The 17220-nt window shown below is 50.0% G+C and overlaps 1 protein-coding gene across 4 annotated transcripts in view; it reads right to left on the bottom strand.

Moving 5' to 3' along the window:
• The window catches only part of SIPA1L2 (signal induced proliferation associated 1 like 2), an 85553-nt gene that overhangs the window by 15384 nt on the left and 52949 nt on the right, over positions 1–17220 (bottom strand). For 2 of the 4 annotated variants that reach the window (XM_081124200.1, XM_081124198.1), the window contains exons 11-16: positions 16194–16294; positions 15733–15836; positions 13423–13808; positions 11562–11786; positions 7201–7354; positions 4808–5027 (exon numbers count right to left, since the gene is read on the bottom strand). In XM_081124200.1, the coding sequence (XP_080980326.1) occupies positions 4808–5027; positions 7201–7354; positions 11562–11786; positions 13423–13808; positions 15733–15836; positions 16194–16294 (1190 nt within the window). Of the gene's footprint in view, positions 1–4807; positions 5028–7200; positions 7358–11561; positions 11787–13422; positions 13809–15732; positions 15837–16193; positions 16295–17220 lie in introns of all 4 variants that reach the window. The other 2 variants (XM_081124199.1, XM_081124197.1) reach the window with 1 other exon arrangement.

A 17220-nucleotide genomic window follows, 5' to 3' on the forward strand; every position in this document is an offset into this window, starting at 1 on the left:
AAGTTCAAGGTTCCACCCCCGGGCAGAAAGGTCAGGAAGCCCCGGGACTCTCACGTCTCTAACACGCTGGCTACTTTGCTCAAAGCAGGTTCTCTGCACTAAGTCAGAGAAATTACATAACCAGGTGGCAGCTCAGTCCCAGAGTCCCTCCTGTGGTGGAGTCTGCGGGCATGAATGGGGTGAGAGTATGGCCACGCTGTGGGGGTGCAGAGGCCGGGGAGGATGACCCGGAGTGCACTCCCCTCCCCCATCTCCATCACTGGAGACGGACGCACTGAAGCTGGGAAATTACTCAGGTGAGTATTTCTACCGAAAGTGCGCTGTCAGTCAGGTTTTGCTAAGAAATGCCAAGCTGAGGATTTCCTTTGCCTTTGAAAAGCAGTAATTCTTCACCTGAGCTTGTGGCACCTTATAGCCTAAGATCAGTCCTAAGGCAAGAGAATGCAGGACACAGGACCAACCCTGGTGGCCAGCGCTGATTCAGAGGTCGGGTGTCAGGCTAATGTCCTTATACCCCCCACTCTCTCCTCTTGTCCTTCCTGCAACTATGTTCAAAGAGCCACATTCCCCAAACACCCACAGAGAACTGACAGTGGGGACTCAACGTCTTGGTTTAAAGATTCAACCTCAACTCTCCCCGAGCACCATGACTGCCATGATGGGTGGCTGTTTGTAACCGAGCCAAGGCACAAATCTAGACCTTGGCGGCCAGGAAGCTGATGCCCAGAGTGAGTGGGTGGGTAGGTGGGTGGACCCTGCTCTCCACACCGCAGGGCAGGCCAGCCAGCTCTGAAGGTCTCCCCTTGTGGCCCTGGGTACAACTCACACAGAGACCACACGCAAAGTGGCCCTGATAGGTCTGGGATCTGGGAAGGTCTCAGGGTTTAAATGTCACAAGCTCTGGGCATCCTCCTAACCTCCAACTTTTATGGAGAGCCAGGAGTCAAGGAGGGAATACAGTCTGTGATATTTCTTCTTTACCCCCCAATTGTGACCAAGACTTTTGTGTTCAATTGATACCACAGAACTGGCGAAGGTGATTCGCAGGAGATGCCACTCCTCTAGAGTTTATCTGGAGCGCTGTCCACTCACCGTCTATTTATGACACATTTATTAAGTGACTACTGTATGCCCAGTGACAGGTGCAGCAGGGGACAGACAGACAAAGCCCGTCCCTCCCGAAGCTCACATTACAAGTGACGGGAAAAGAGGCAATAAACACACAGACAGAACAGTGTCAAGTCTTTCAAAGAAGACAGAACAGGAGATGTGACTGGGGAGGCTGATGGCACATCTGGGGAAGGCTCGTCTGCAGGGGGTGACAGTTGCTGAGGAGGAGCAGCTTGGAGAAGAGCACAGGCTGGCAGAACAGCGCTGAGAACACACAGACTTAAATCCACCATCTTTCTAGAAGCAGGAGGAAGATCCTTGTGCCAGTGACAGTCACCTGCCTCTCTGAATCATCCAAATGAAAAGACCCCCCCCCCGACAATCATATAATTAGAAAAAAAATTACTATCTCTTGCTGTTGTTTTTTTGTCTGAGACTCCAAACCATCAAAAATCCTTTACAATCCTTTTAACTGGCATTAGGCATCACTAATGGTATCCCTGCCATCACCTAGGTAACGTTTACTGAGCATCTGCTACCTTCCAGGTACCACCAGGTACGGTGTTAGCACCAGGGACAGAATGACCACAGACACAGGTTCTCCCTGGAGGCGCCCGGTCAACAAGCAGGTGACCCCTGCTGGTGCTGGTGCTGGTCTGGGTTTGGACGAGGTCGGTGCAGGGAGCCACCCCCAGTGCATGGTGCTCACTGCGGCAGCTGTAACTGGATTGTTCCCCGAGTTTATAGATGGGGAAGTAAAGGTGCCACCTGTCTTAGGTATCAAAGCCTGTTACCTCCAACCCAGCTCTTCCAGGTCAGTGGTCAGTGGTTGGTGGTACCCCAGGAGCCCACAATGCTTTTTTGGCCAATTCAGAGAAGAAAGTGACTGGCAGAGTCTGAGAGTTGGCTAACGTCCAGCCTTGCTGCCTGGGCCCCTGCCCTCTGGCCCAGGACATTGATCCTGTGGCTTCCTGATTTATCCAAAACCTGACATCACAGTGACCACCTTTACTGAGTCTGACGTTACTGCTGTTATAAAAGCCAAGGAGGCTTCCGTCCCCGGCTGGTCACCTGCTCTTACCACACAGAGTCTACATCTGGGGTCTGCAGTGCCTTGTGTGGGTGCTGAATTCTAAGGAAAACACTAACTTCTTTCATTTATTCTGCAACAACTCTCCCCTGCTTTTAACTTCAAGGGCCTCCTGTGTGAGGTGCCTAAGTTTAAGCTATAGGAACTGGGAACACACACAGGCTAAGAATCTGTTTTTATTTTTTCAAACTTAAGATATCTCATTAGACTATCCTCACAGGAATATTTCCCCCATTCCTGGGAGAGTTCCGATCCCCATTCCATTAAAACAAAAATCAGGAATTCTCTTTAAACATGTTGTGAATGGAACCTGCCCAGGTCGGGGACTGAGTGAGGCCAGGTGCCCGGTGGTCAGAGGGAAAGGACACTTGGATGCTTTTCTGGCATCACTGGTTATCTGGCCTGTGAACCATGCATCCAAACGGCGACTCCCCTTTCCTTTTCTATCTGGGCCACTGAAGTTTTATCCTGAAATCCCCCAGTAGTGGAAGCAAAGGCCCCGAACGCCAGGCAGAACCATCTCAGGATTATTTTCGATTGCTCGTCCAGGTCTTACTTTCACGCCTCCAAGCTGAAGACGTGATCTGCTCGTTTCAGTGACTTCACAGGAAACACACGTGAATCACGACATGAATCACATCCCTAACACGCTGGCTGAGTATCTGTCTCCCAGGGTTAGATCAAGATCTTGGTCTCCTGAGAGCAAAAGTTCAAATCTGGAGCATTTAGACGCTGAAAATACCTGACACAGAAGCCTGGGACTGTGGTAATCACAGTGGAAGAGGCACAGCGGTGAGGCCTCCCGCTTCCACTGGGACAGACGGGCTCGCTCTCCTGTCCCTGCATGCTCCTCGCTCCAGCCTGGAGACGAGGTCTGAACGCGTCCCTGCCAGTGAAAGGTTCTCTCTGAAGAGTACATGCTTCCTGGGGATGCGCACATTTTAAAGTTGAAAAGAAAGGTCCCTGTGCCTCCTGAGCGTTTTGCCTAGTTCTGCTGTGTCGCCGCTCTTTAAACACCCGGTGCAAGAATATTCGACAGAACCAACCTGTGCTCCGAGTTTTAATGTACAGCGGAGACTCTGAGGGAGTAAGAGAAACAACCGGGCAACCTCAGATGCTCCTGGTGTGTCTCCCAGACATCTGCTGGGCACTGGCACCTACATTTCAACTTTCTGGGTTCCAGTTTCAGGCTGTGAGCTACTCTCAGTGACAGCTTCTCACAGAGGCTCTGGTGAATGACCACAAACCACGGGAAGCAAAGCACGACTAAGCTCTGTCCTGAGTTGACACAAAAGGGGACAGGGACCCAGGTGAGTGTGGGAGGCTGAGGTCCTCCCAAGGACAACGAGACCCTTGAGGCTTACAAAGGCTTTTAAGAGGACATTAAAATTACCTATTTATTAAAAAGGAAAAACATTTACATTAGGGGATTAGAATATGTCTGACTTGGTTATCAAGAAGTTTAAAGGTTTCTTCAATTTAGGCAAATGGACTCTTCCATAATAGGCAGGATATTATGTCACTTAAAGAAATAGATTAAGAATTTTATGCGACAAGATTAATTTCCAATTATGTTAAACACCAGAAACATCATTAGGACTTTTATTTCATTCAGCCGGGATGTCTATGTGCACTAAAAAGTTCAAACTCGTTTTAAAGATAATGCTTTCTATGATGAAATTAAAAAAAACCTGACAATGAATGCATTTCTGGTTAATTCCCCATTCTTGCCATGCAACAGAAATTAACTATAAAAAAAGGAAATGAAGCTACCGTAATAAAAACCGTTAAACAATGACATGTTAATGAGGAATTGAAGTTATGTAAAAATCAAAGAATTTAGGATTTTAAGGAGTATCATTTAGGAAGTATCCAGTCAATCTATGAACAGTAAACTGGAGTAAAGCAGACAGAGAACCTAAGAGATGAGACAGGACACGCCCGCCGGAGTGGAAAGCCAGGCCAACCCAGGGCTCCTGACGCCCACCTGCCCCCTGCACACTGCAAGGAATCGAAGGTCCAGGAGAAACAGAAACAGGAGGGAAAACCAAGTTTTCCTCCCTGCTCAATGCCCACAGGAAATCTACCACCCCCAGTGCCACAAATTTCTTTATAAAACCAGGTTTCAGACATTTTTTTCTCTACAAATGTAATAACTGAGATATGGCATAACGGTCACTATTTTACTTGATAGAAATGTCTAGCACTGGCTGGGAGGCTCAGTTGGTTGGAGCATCATCTTGTGCACCGAAAGTTACGGGTTCGGGTTCAATCCCCGGTCAGGGAACATGCCTGGGTTGTGGGTTCAATTCCCATTTTAGGCACACATAGGAGGCAACCAATTGATGTTTCTCTCTCTAAACATACCCTTGGGTAAGGATTTAAAAAAAAAAGGTTCAATATAGGTTTTCCAATTTTCTCCAAAATTGGTAGTATTGCTTAACTCCTAAAAAAATGTCCACTCTGGGGCTTTTATCATATTAAAAAAAAAGAAAACGGACCAGCAAATGGCATATAGTTTAAAAAATAACCCTCCCCCAACTTCCATAGGAGATAATCTGAGGGCCCACCGAGGCCCCAGGCAGAGCGCTGGAGCCCCGCACTTACTGCGCAGGCTGCCCATGCCGGGTGCGGGCTGGGTCCGGGGGGGCAGGGTGCTGGGGTGCGGCGGGGTGCTGCTGAACAGGATGTCGCTGGGCAGGGCCTGGTCCAGAACCGAGCTGCGGGAGCTGCCGAAGGAGGGGCCCCTCCGGTTGCTGCACATGCTCTCGTCGGAGAGGGTGCGGTACAGCGAGCGTCGTGGGGACAGGTTCCCATAGAAGGAAAACTAGGGTGCAAACGGGGGACACGGAGAGAACAGACATTACAGAGCTGCAGGCATGGACTTGATGTGACTCAGGTGGTGGGGTCAACAGCATGGAGACTGCGCCAGAGCACCAGCTCAGGAACGCGCCTGGCACGTGGCTGCCCTGGCAAAGGCTTGTGGTCACCAGGCGAAGGCCTGAGGCCCCCGGTGCACTATGGGGTTTCAGTGTTTCCTTCCCATGACACTGTATGAAGAGTGTCATGAATTGGACACGCACAGCTTTATTAATCCTGAAATGCTAAATGGAACCTCCGTCACCCCGGAGCTACGGCAGGGCCTGGAAAGGGAAAGGTTGTCATTCCAGGCAAGTCATTCAAAACCGCACAGAGCGCCAGACTGATTTTAATTTGAAATGACTACAGTTTAATATTAGGCAATTTCTGCACTGATCAACTGCATGTGAGGTTCAATCTAATCTAAATAGTAATAAAACTAATTTTAAACACTGTAGCCTTCTAGGCCATACAAACAGGCTCAAGAGAAATGGAGTCGGTAAAGTGACATATTACTGTCTACTTAAAGTGTCGCTCATGAAAGTCCATTACAATTGTTGAAAACTTAATTTCCGTCATCGACCATAACCAGCTTTAAGGGAATCATTAAAATCATTGTGTATTAAAACACAGGGTAAGGAAAATTCTCACTGAAGAAGCAAATACTCAAAAAATAAAATCAAATCTGAATTTCCAGCTACATCAGCACACCGAACCGCACTCCTTTCACATGAACAATAGTAAAAGCCAGAATGTTTGCATCAAACAAATACAGAAATGGCTACTGCACTTGGGAATGCAGCAAGACACCTAAAAATACTCCTACTGTACGTGTCCCTCCACTCTGTCAGTCCGTCCCACTGAGGAGTGGCGCTGGGATGTGTGCAGACGTAAATTTATACCATGCAAGGCAGGTGATTTGTCTCAGAAGAAAAACCCGCATGTGTCAAGGAGAAGCTCATTCTTAGTAACAGAAAAGAGACTTGTGCTTTGTGTGCGACAGTCTGCACCAGCTCACAGCACCTCACACACGGCTGGATCCAAGTTAGAAAGAAAGGCCATGGGGCTGAGTTCCTCGGGACCCTCCCCAGGGCCAGCAGGTGCTTCACAACAAGATTACAGGCGAGCAGATTAAAGCCGCTTGGAGTCTAATTAGAGCGTTACTCTGAAACTCAATTAGGCTAATTGCAGCATTATTTTATTACAGGGAAGGCAGAGTCCAGGACCTGGTGTTCACCCTGACCCTGGTCAATGTGGTAATGTTGGATTCTTTTGCCTTTTTTTCATTTGCTGGATTAGAAGGGAGAAGGTCTGGATACCACCAAATATTTACGTGAACTTCACCTTTCACCATGCAGGGCCTCAGTTACTTGGAAAAAGAGGAGATTGAGCTAAATTACCTGTAAGTCCCTTCTAATATAGTCTATTATTTAACAGTGTTTAAGAGACTATAACAATAATGAAGCTAAAACTGACGTCAGCGGGGCTGTTGCACTGGGAGCCAAGGTGTGCCTTGAACACGAGGCTGGCTTATGAGGCTGACACGCGGCCTCCCCTGTGACCCCTGCATAGTTTTATCCCACACGGTCAGGTCCAAGTTCCATCCCATGTGTGACGCTCGGCAGGCAACATGTCTAACCCCCGTCCACTTCAGAAATAGGGTTCCGTCTAGGAGGAGCCTGGAGCAGAGGGTGGAGCGCTGGGAGCAAAGGTCAGGTGGTGGGAATTTTAACAGCTTCCGTTTCTGGTCCCCTGCTCCGTCCAGGTACCTTACGAGCTCTGTCCATGTCACTCTGTCTTTCCTACAGCTCTGTGGCGCACTGACTGTCACCTCCTTCGCGTGGAGGACACTGGGCTGAGAAGCCAAATCACCGGCACAAAGACGCGGCTGATTGTTGCGGGAGCCGGGATCTGAGGCCGGGCCCGGCAGCAGCCTCCCGTCCATGCGAGGCAGCGGCCCGGCTCGCCTCCAGGCTCGCTCTCTCAGTGACAGTCAACACGGAAAGCGGCCAGCGTGCCCAGAGCTGTAGGGAGGATCGTGAGGTGACAGAGGCAGAGGCACTCTGGGGACCCTCCCGTCTCTCATTTAGAGCTTCCTTCAGAGTTTCTAGAAACTTCAAAGCCCCACAGAAGCCACTAACCTTTCTTCTCCCCTCCTCCACTAAGGGGCTGTCGGGGAGCATCAATTTCGCGAAGTCCTCTTTCGACAGGACGTGCTGGGCTTCTGGGCCTGCATCTGCCACCGCCGCCTGACGCTGCGCTGCCGCGGACATGAGGTCCATCTCGGCGTACAGCCTGCTGGAGAGAGCAGAGGGGAGGTGAGAAGGGGTGGCCAGCCCGTTTGTCAAGTGCCTGCAGAGGGAAGAATGAAAGCCCCCTAACCGGGCTCAGCAAGGACATACGCCTAATGCAGGACTCTTAGTGGTTCAGTCCGTTGGCATTTGCTGCATCCGCTTCATTCCCACGTCTGTGAAATGAGCTCAATTGCAGTTAGATTCCTGAATAATTCAGACACAAATCAGGTCCCCCAAGCCCCGAATGAGAAAAGATACAGCCAGCTCTTAAAATAAGGCTGCGCTTCTCCTTCCCTAAGCTGTGCCAGGGAACAGTTTCAATAATTCATCAGAGATTATCATGCTCCTTTGAGGACACCCCTGTCTCCTCAGAAACCTGAGCCGGCCAGCCACACCCGCATCTCAGGGCACGCAGAGCCCCCACAGGGGCCCGGAGTTTAGGAGTAATCAGTTCAGGCGTGTGCCAAGCATGGTTTATTATCAGCAATTTCACAAAGCTGTTTGGATAAATAAAGCAGCTGTCTCCCTTAATTATCAGTGTATAAAAATGTATTTATGGACAACAAAGGGCTGTCTAGTTGAGTTACTCCTTTCAGCTTTTTTCCAGGGAGAGAGCTGGGAGACAGTTTTAAAAGGTTCACTCTGGAAATGCTATCTGAGCGAGGCAACACCCCTGTGGACAAAGTGAATGAACAGGGTCAGCCAGGTGAACGTCAGCCAGAGGCTGACACCTCAGCTCTGGGAATCCAGGGCCAGGCAGCCAGCAGCAGCCGGCGACCTGCATGACACTGCTGTGTCACTGAGAGGACTCCAGTTCCAAAGCAAGGCTATCCTGTCACTGTGACAGCTCACTGGGAAACTACTGGAGTAGGAAACTCACACAGACATGCTCAAAACGCACGATGATCTATCTGGAAATCTCTGCAGCTTTGCTTTGTTCCTGAGGCGGCTCAGGTGTCCTGCCGTCTCAGACCTGGACACCAGCTGCACTGACGGCGTGAGCAGACAGTGGCATGAAGAGCAGCTGTTAAAACGTTTAGAACATGACTGAAGGTTTGGCTGGCCTGTGGAGTGGCATGGCAGGGAAAGGGGGCCATAAGACGAGCCCACGAGCCGGGGGGCTCTGCACAGAGCCAGAGGGGAGCTCACAGAGGTGTGCTGGGGAGGGCATCAAGCAGCGCCCAGCTCCTGACCCTATGTGCTTTGGAAGAGATGTAAGGAAAAGACCAGGTCCCATCAGTAACTCTCCGAATGAAAATCTAATACCTAGACAGGTGACCCTTGAACAATGCAGGGATAGGGGTTGCTAACCCTCTACGCAGTCGAAAATTCATGTAGAGTTTTAACTTTCCCAAAACTTTACTAACATATATTTATATGCACTATATATTGTTTTCTTATAATAAAGTAAACCAGAGGAAAAAAATGTTATTAAGAAGATCATGAGGAAAAAAATACATTTACCGTATTTATTAAAAAAAATCCAGGTATAAGTGGACCTGTGCCGTTCAAACCCATGCTGCTCAAGGGTGAACTGTAATTACTAATAAAAGGTGCTATTCTAGTTTCCTATGTGATTGAATAAGAATAGCCTTTCCTACTAAATTAGTAATTTTACTAAAACTGCCAGATGACATGTCAATAAGTATGTCCCCAGGGTCTACTTTGTGGCCGTCACCAGTACAGAAGTGAGATGCTCTGGAAGACTCCAGTCTGGGGTGTGTGTGTATATGTGTTTGTGCATGTGTGTGCATGTGTGCATGCGTGTGTGTGTGTGTGTGTGTAGGAGCACAGGTAAACGGGTGAGAAGTCAGAGTGCTGTGACAGGGTGCAGAGAAAGGCCCAGCTCAGGGGGGTGCTGGATTCAGAAACTTGGCTCAGAAATTCAGGAACAGCATTTAGGCAGAAGGAACTGCATGGATGGAGGCACAGAGGCCTGTGACAGAATGCTCATCTAGGGCAGTAAAAGCGGAGCTACTAGAAGTGTAGGTCAGGGTGGATGAGATGGGCTTGGAAGCAGGCATGGGACAAATCGGGAAGGATTACATGTTGTGCTAAGCTGCCACCCTGGCTCTGTGCAGTGTAAGGTAGGAATCTTGGGCAGAACCTAAGTTTCTGATGCGGTGACCAATTAGGCAAGAAAGCCACTTAAACAGAGAATACTGAAGGGGGGGGGCTTCAGGAGAGACTGGGAAATATGCAACTACACCCTGGCGATACCCTCTCATCATCGACGGTGTAATCTATGCAGTGACGTGCCTGTGAGCTGCTGACGCTACACGGCCATCGGTGACTCCTACGCCTTTTCTCCTACCTCAGACCCGTGTGCCTGCAAAGGGGCTGGGACTTAACTAGCTCTGTATCGTGTCTAGGGACCCGCTATCTTTGCAACAGTGAGGTGAAGGCTTTCCGGTTGGTGAGACCACAGAGGAGAAAACGGGTCAGTCCTGCAGCACACCCAAGGCCACACTCGGCTACGCAAATCAATGAGCAGCTCTTGTCAGATGCATTTTAAAATATAAGGTTTTAGTATTAAAAAACAATCAATGAGGGCCCTACAATATGATTTAAACAATAACTGGCAATTTCAGTTACGGAACATTTCTGGAGGGCACAATGATTTTATATCTTGTGTTCAACTGGACACTAACGTTCTCTAGTTTACAGTGGTACAAACACACTATACTTGGCTGATCTTTCTCTAAGCATATGTCCCAGTGATTTGTAAAACACTGTTTTGACCAAGTTTCAAGTAGAGTGGGTGCAGTCCTGTGTGATGGCCGTGGTTACACAGTCGTCTTTGTGTTTTCTGTTTTAGAAACACCTTCCTCGGCTGGACAAGGCCCGGGGTGCCTGCCACTCCTGCCAGGCCGAGCCCAACCCAATGAAGAGACCTGGCCTGAGGCTCGGAGGTGCTGGTTTCAATCCCAACACTAACCACACGAGTTGCTGGGAAATAAGTGCTCTGCCCTCCCGAGATGCAAACCCCTTTCTCAGTCTTCCGGATGCTGCCTGTTACTGAAAGTAGGGTAATCAAACCAGTGTGTTAAATACACATACTGGGGGGCTCAAGGGACAATGTCCAGATGGCTTCTCTCCCCCTTTCCTGACTCCTCAAGAGAGAGCCCTTTGCCAAAACACAGAGCTCCCACCAGTATCAAAGGCGTCCACAACTACTTCTCAGAAATTAAAAGGCTTGGGATGGGTTTCTAGGAAGCACGCAGGAGACTCTATTAGACAGAAATGCCATCATTTTCATTAGAACATTTGCATTTATGTTAAAAAAGTGCAGTTATTACTATAAAATTACTTTCTAAATAACTCATTTGCAATTACTGACATGATGGTTTTTTTTACCAGAAAGAGTCCATGTTCAATTTTAGCACTAAAGTGATTTTTAACTTAGAGGGCAGCATCAATGCTGGCTATGGTTACGAAGTAGATCCTTTTTAAGGGGAAAAAGTGGCTAGTTCATTAACAAGCTTAAAATCCAGTCGATGGCTCTGACAGGCACGGCTGCCCCGGGCCCACTCACGCCTGGTGGCACTCTTAAGACACGAAGACACGGACAAACACAGGACCTCATAACCTAGTGCACGTGAGTTTTGCTTTTAGTGCTGTCCTTTAAAAATAAGCAACCAACAGCTAAGTAGGACTGAGCAGCCTTGCTCTGCAGCCTGGAAATGTGGTCTCTACTCTCTTCAAAGAGGCATCAGCAGTTTCACACGTGTGATAAAATAAGGTGCCAGTAGTTCTGGTCTTTCCTCTTTTCAAACAGACAGCAAGCACCCCTCTCTGCCTGCCCCCCAACCTAACCACTGGAGGGAAGTCGGGGTCCTGCTGAATTGGGTCAGACCCTTTTTCTTTTCTGATGTCACGTGAACAGCAACTTTAAGAAGCACATGGACTCTGCAGGAATTCAAACAGTCCTTGAAGTTGTTTATACATGGACTCGATGCCCATGCCACCCGTAGCCCATCACAGTGATTTTTCTACTGCAGGCAGCTTTGTGAATGTAAGTACAGAGAACAGGGACTCCTTTTAACTTCATATGCAAAAAAAAGAGAATTATAAAGAGAAATATAAATGCCTACATTTAGAGAGTTTTACAGAGATGTTTTCAGATTATGCTTTTAGAAAATACATCCTGTTGGGGGGAAACACATTTGCTTAGCACGAGGCTGCCTACAGACCACCAGCCGCCTTACCCCTGACATTCAGGCACGTCGGGCTCCTCAGGCGGGGGGCTACCTTCCGACTTCTTCCAGCCGATGACATATTTGCTCACTGCCCCTTGGCGGTGGTAGGACTTGGACATGGACCCAGGGACTGGCGGGCCACCACTGTGAGACACGATGTAGACTTTGGACGTGTCCAGAGACCCCGTATTTTTGGAACAGTGAGCAGAAGGGCTGCCTGAATGGTGTGAGCCGCTGAGGAGAAAAACAGACAAAAGCTGCAATATAATCAGAGTTCAGCAGTGCTGGCACGTCCCCAAACTCATGGCCACATGCTCTACACGTCCTCTGTGAGCAAAGCCAGCAGCAGGAGGCAGAGATGTGTCAGTGTCTCGTCTCCCATGGGCTAAAGATGCTCAAGTACAAGTTGCGTGCCTGGGGCAGAAGGATGCTAAACACAGGGTTTTGGGGCATCATGTGGAACCTATGTATGGATAGACCAGTTTTGGGGTGTCATGTGGAACCTATGGATGGAGGGATCAGTTTTGGGGTGTCATGTGGAATCTATGGATGGAGGAACCGGTTTTGGGATGTGATGTGGAACCTATGGATGGAGGGACCGGTTTGGGGGAGTCATGTGGAACCTATGGATAGAAGGACCAGTTTTGGGGCATCATGTGGAAACTATGATGGAGAGACAGGTTTTGGGGCATCACGTGGAAACTATGGATGAACTGGTTTTGGGGTGTCATGTGGAACTTATGGATGGAGAGACAGGTTTTGGGGTATCATGTGGAACCTATGGATGGAGGGACTATCTAAGCTGCTTGGTCAAGCAGAACCTCGACAGTTCTATACGTTTCAGTTACATGAGCCAAACACTGCCTTTGCTGTGTGAACCAATCAGGGTGGAGTTTCCTTTAGCCTGTAACATAAACGCCCTTGAATGACACAGATGATAATAGACTGTGTGAAAGGGAGATCCGAGGAGCACTGGCCTGTTACTGCGAACCCTGCCTCAGCACCATCCTTGGAGAAAACACCCCCACCATGGCCTGAGAGCCTGGAGGGGTCCTCCCACTATCGGCTCACCTGACTGACCCCAGCATTCAGAAGAGTTCTGGGGAACGTCAGGCAGGAACTCAGAACTGAGTTAGGAAAGACTGCGGACAAGAGGACTAGGACAGTAGTAGATGGCGGGCAGTGGTTAAATTCTGCCCACAGCCAAACCTGAACATGTATTTCTCTGACTAGTCCTTGAAGGTGGGAATCACACATTATGAGTTTTAAAGTCACGGTATAGAAAGATATCAAATAGTCAAGACTGCTCATAGCTACATGTTAAACACCTACAGTTAGAATAGCATCCTTTAAATTTAGCTGGTCTTTAGTGCTTAGAAGCTCAACAGTGGATATGCACACATGTGCTGGTATAAGACCAGTAAGGGCCTCAGGGACAAGTACCACCCAGCAAGGGCCTTTCTGGAGCATTTGTGCAGACTTGCAGGGCCACCCCTACCTTTTCCCCAATGACTGCTCACTATAACCTGAGCACTGCTGAGCTGGGCACCACTTCTAAAATTCAGAGACAACAGATTGCACTGTGGGAGAGAGATAAGTGGCCTGACTAGAGCAATTAATATCTTTCCTTTTTCTCTCCAATTTAAAGAGAAAATAAAAGCACAAACAAGTGGCTTATTAGTGTGTAAATCTCACAATTAGAAACAAGCTCTTCATCTGAAGTCAGACAGCTGGGCACACAGGTGAAAACATATCTCACCTGCACACTGCTTCTATTTCAGGCATCACCCCCCTCCCCTACCCCCACAGGTGGCAGCACCTGGGCCCAGGTGGCCTCTGCAGGTGCTAAGCAGCAGCGGCAGGCTCTTACCTGGAATGAGAGGAGATCTCGCTGAGGTCGCCCATGCTGCCATCTGCAGCGCCACTGGCAGAGGCGGGCGCGTAGCTGTGCACAGCGTACATCTTCGCCTGCTCGTCATCAGGCCCCGAGATGTCGCCGGAGCCGGCCCACGGCTCAGCCCGACTGTGGATCATGGACCTGCTGCCCACCAGGTGCATGGGGCCCAGGCCCGCAGGGGGCATGCATGGGGCCGTGTCGATGCCGCTGTCAGTGGACGCCCCTTTCAGGTAGGTCAGCCCCAGCAGCTCAGGGTCCATCAGGTCCCCAGACCCAAAGTGCTTGTCGTCACTGTTGCTGGAGGTGTTGCTGGACAGCGTGTTGCTGCTGGAGTGGCTGGAGCAGCTCTTATCCCCGATCTGGAGGAGAGAGAGGGGCAGGGAGCTTCACACTCGTCCTGCACAGGTGCACCTCCAGTCTCCGCGCTGTGCAGATACGCATTTCCTACAACCAAGGTCTGAGCGACCCTGAGCCCAGCTAGTCTACCAGCACCATCTTCCACAGGCTCAGGTGACGGTCAGCAGTTTTTATCAATAAAGTACATTTTAATGAAGGTTAAAATGTTTTTTGGACATAATGCTATTGCACACTTAGCTGACTACAGTATAGTGTCAACACAACTTCTAGAGGCACCGGGAAACCACAAACTCCTGTGCCTCGCTGTACTGCGACGACGCCCACGGTACTGGGTGGCAGGGAGCTGAACCTGCACTGTCTCCACGATGTGGCTGCACTTGCTCCTTTCTGAAGATGATTACTCTCACCCACACTCAGAAGCTACAGACAGGTGAGGTCGCTACAACTCTTTCCACTCTCCTCAAAGTGGGCCAGTGATAGAATTTACCTAAAAAAAATCCTGGTCCCTGATCTCTAATTCCTCCCATAACTCATCTTGCATTAAACGGTAATCTTTTCAAGTCTTGGTTCGTTATTTGTGCACGAAGCACGAAAGTACTGCCACGGTGTCGCTGACCAGAAAATAATCAGCGCAGCCGTATGAACTGGGCCAGTACGCGGAGATTAATAACAGGAGCGGCGAGGCCTTTATCAAGGAAATGCTTTGATGACAAATTGCAGGGCCAGCGCGGTCTGGGGAGAGCAGGGGGTGTGGGCCACAGTGGCAGGACTGTGCCGTCCCTCAGCCAGCCTGGGCTGTAATTTAGGGCTCCCAGGATTAAGTGTGGACCCACTGAGCCCGTCTACATGAAGCTGCGGCCACAGGCAGATGGGAGTATGAGCACATGCTCCGAGGCCTGGGGCTATTGAGGCGGGCGCTCTGTGGAGGAAACAGGAGTGCTTTGGGGTGCCTGGGAGACAAAATATGAAGAGAACAGAGGAAGTGTCCCTGTCTCTTGTACGTGCTCATACAGGCCCCTCTGCACAGCCTGGGAACATGGACAAGACCTGGAGCTCCAGCAAAGGACTGGGATTGAGTCAGGCCCGATCCTTCCAAGTGGTCTGGCCCTTCCTTCTTTCATTTATTCACAACCATCAGATCCTTCAGCAAATCCCAGCATGTCTATCACACATCACGCATCGATGCTCTCAAGTCCACTCCCACCCTGCCTGCTTCTGCTGAGACCACCAGAGATCTGTAGAGGCGGGACTCGGACAAGGTCAGACCCAGGCGAGGGAAGGACTGCTGCACGCGTGCGAACACCTAGCAGCAAGGCCCGCCAATGACACGGGGAGCAGGGGCAAAGACAACTCAAGGAGCTGACAACACTTCTTCACCTGCAAGTTTTAGGAAATAAGCTACTTTAAATGTTGGCCTTACTTGGCAACAACAATTCCTGTTTTCATGTTTCACTGAAAGTCGTTTCACTGAGCTACAGGCACCTGTAAAGCTTGGCCTCGGGGCTGTGGTGGGTTTGTATACAAACCCACTGCTATCAGGACCATCGGCGACTGTGCTCACCGAGGGCCAGCCATGGGGGAGTCTCCGGCCCACAGACTCCGCCTCTGTCCCGGGCCCACGGTGAAGCCGTAACAGATTCTGAGCAGGAACACAACTTGGTGACTATCACCGCTGGGTATCAGGGTCAAAAGGCTGCGGATGCCCTTGTGGCTGTGCCAGGGACTGACTGTGACCTTTCTTTGAGGTTCTTCATAAATCAAGCAGAGAAGAAATCTCGACTTTTTATTAATTTTTCACCTCAGCGCTGAGAGACCTGCTAGGTGGAGAGTGTGCCGTGCAGAAGCCCTGGCGACAGAGCTGAGTGACGTGTGCAGAGAGGCATCCGAGCGGCCGCGTGGTGACTTGTGTGTGGAGAGAGCACTTACGTGAGAAAGCGTGTTGGGGGGATCTTTGCAGCTTCCGTCCTTCGGCAGCCCTCTGTCCTTATAGGAACTCAGGACTTTGGAGGGTGGGCCATGCCACTTGGTTTCTGTCACGTGAAGAGAGAAGAGCTGAGTTCCTAATTTCTAGTGTTAACAAAATTGCAAAGAACACTGGAGCCGAACAAATGATTTGGTACAAACAGGACTGTGGTTCTAGGACTTTCTGGTCTTACCAGTGGACATGCCACGGGGGCGGACAGGACACCCACCATAAGGGCAAAGGCCCATTTCCATGCGCACAGCCAGCTAGGACCACACCCCGATGACATCGGGGGACGAGCTGACACGCTGTGTGACAGCACACACTAGGCGGGCACTGAATGGGCGAGTGATGAGCCAGCGATGGAGCAGAGCGGGAGCAGGAGGAAGGGCGCGGGTGGAGGGGGTGTACCGGAGCTCATTACCCGGGTGTCTGCTTCCGTCCATGGCGTCCTCCCGCTCCCTGGCTCCCTCACAGTCCAAAGGGCCTGGGCCCTGGTGCTCGAGCAGCAGGGGAGACTGGCACCTGGGAAGAACACAGAGCTGAGCTGGCCCGTCACTGAGCTGTCCCACTGGCACATCCCCAGTGTGCTGGCTCCTGCATGGGTGCCCGGAGGGAGAGCCCCAAGGAGAAGCAGTCTTGTGGCAAGTGCACAGTGTGTGTCCACCCAACACCATCAGGGAAGCTTCCAGCACTTGGAACCAGGGGCTCGCGTCCCCACTGGGTCAACCGAGGCCCATGGATGACAGTCACCCATGATAGATGGAGAAGCCGCCTATGGCAGTAGGTTAGAGGACTGTCCCAGGCCAGGACATGTGTCCCGACAAGCTCAGGAGGAGCTCACTGCTTTTGTTCCCCTTGTGCCTAGAATATATGCCCCTGATACTAAAAAGAAAATAAGATCAATTGGCTCTCAATTACCTCTGGGTGGGCTTTATTTTATGGAAACCCAAAATACAGCAATATAACCTTACAGAAGAAATATATCTCAGAAACTTTATTACAAAGTGATCTTCATTTACAGAACCCAGCTAGACCCTGGTTTACGGGAAAACCAGGAATGGTTTTTCCACTGATACAAAAAACTCCCCTCTGCTTTTAAAATGCAACTCCATTGAAAAAATGTCTTTCTGTACAACTTATAAGAACCCCATCTATTATTTAAGGTCAGGGACATGTAACTCAGACTGAATCTCTCTTCTGAGCCCAAATTGGAAGGAAAGGGCTCCAGAAGAGACACTTCCCTCTGGTAACAGAAATCCCTCTCCCGTCTACCTGGCTGTTCTCTCCTCTAATCTGCTCAGGAAACTCCTTCCAAAGCAGTGGCGACAGACACACTGCCGTCAGGAGCAGCTGCCGTCGCCTGGGGAGCATGTGGCCTCACCTCCCTCCCTCTTCCCCCAAGGGTATTAGTTTATCAGTCAATTCAGCGTCTCCATGTCCCCAGGCAT

The sequence above is a fragment of the Miniopterus schreibersii genome, assembly GCF_964146895.1.
Source record: "Miniopterus schreibersii genome assembly, chromosome: 21".
Taxonomy (NCBI): Eukaryota; Metazoa; Chordata; class Mammalia; order Chiroptera; family Miniopteridae; genus Miniopterus; species Miniopterus schreibersii.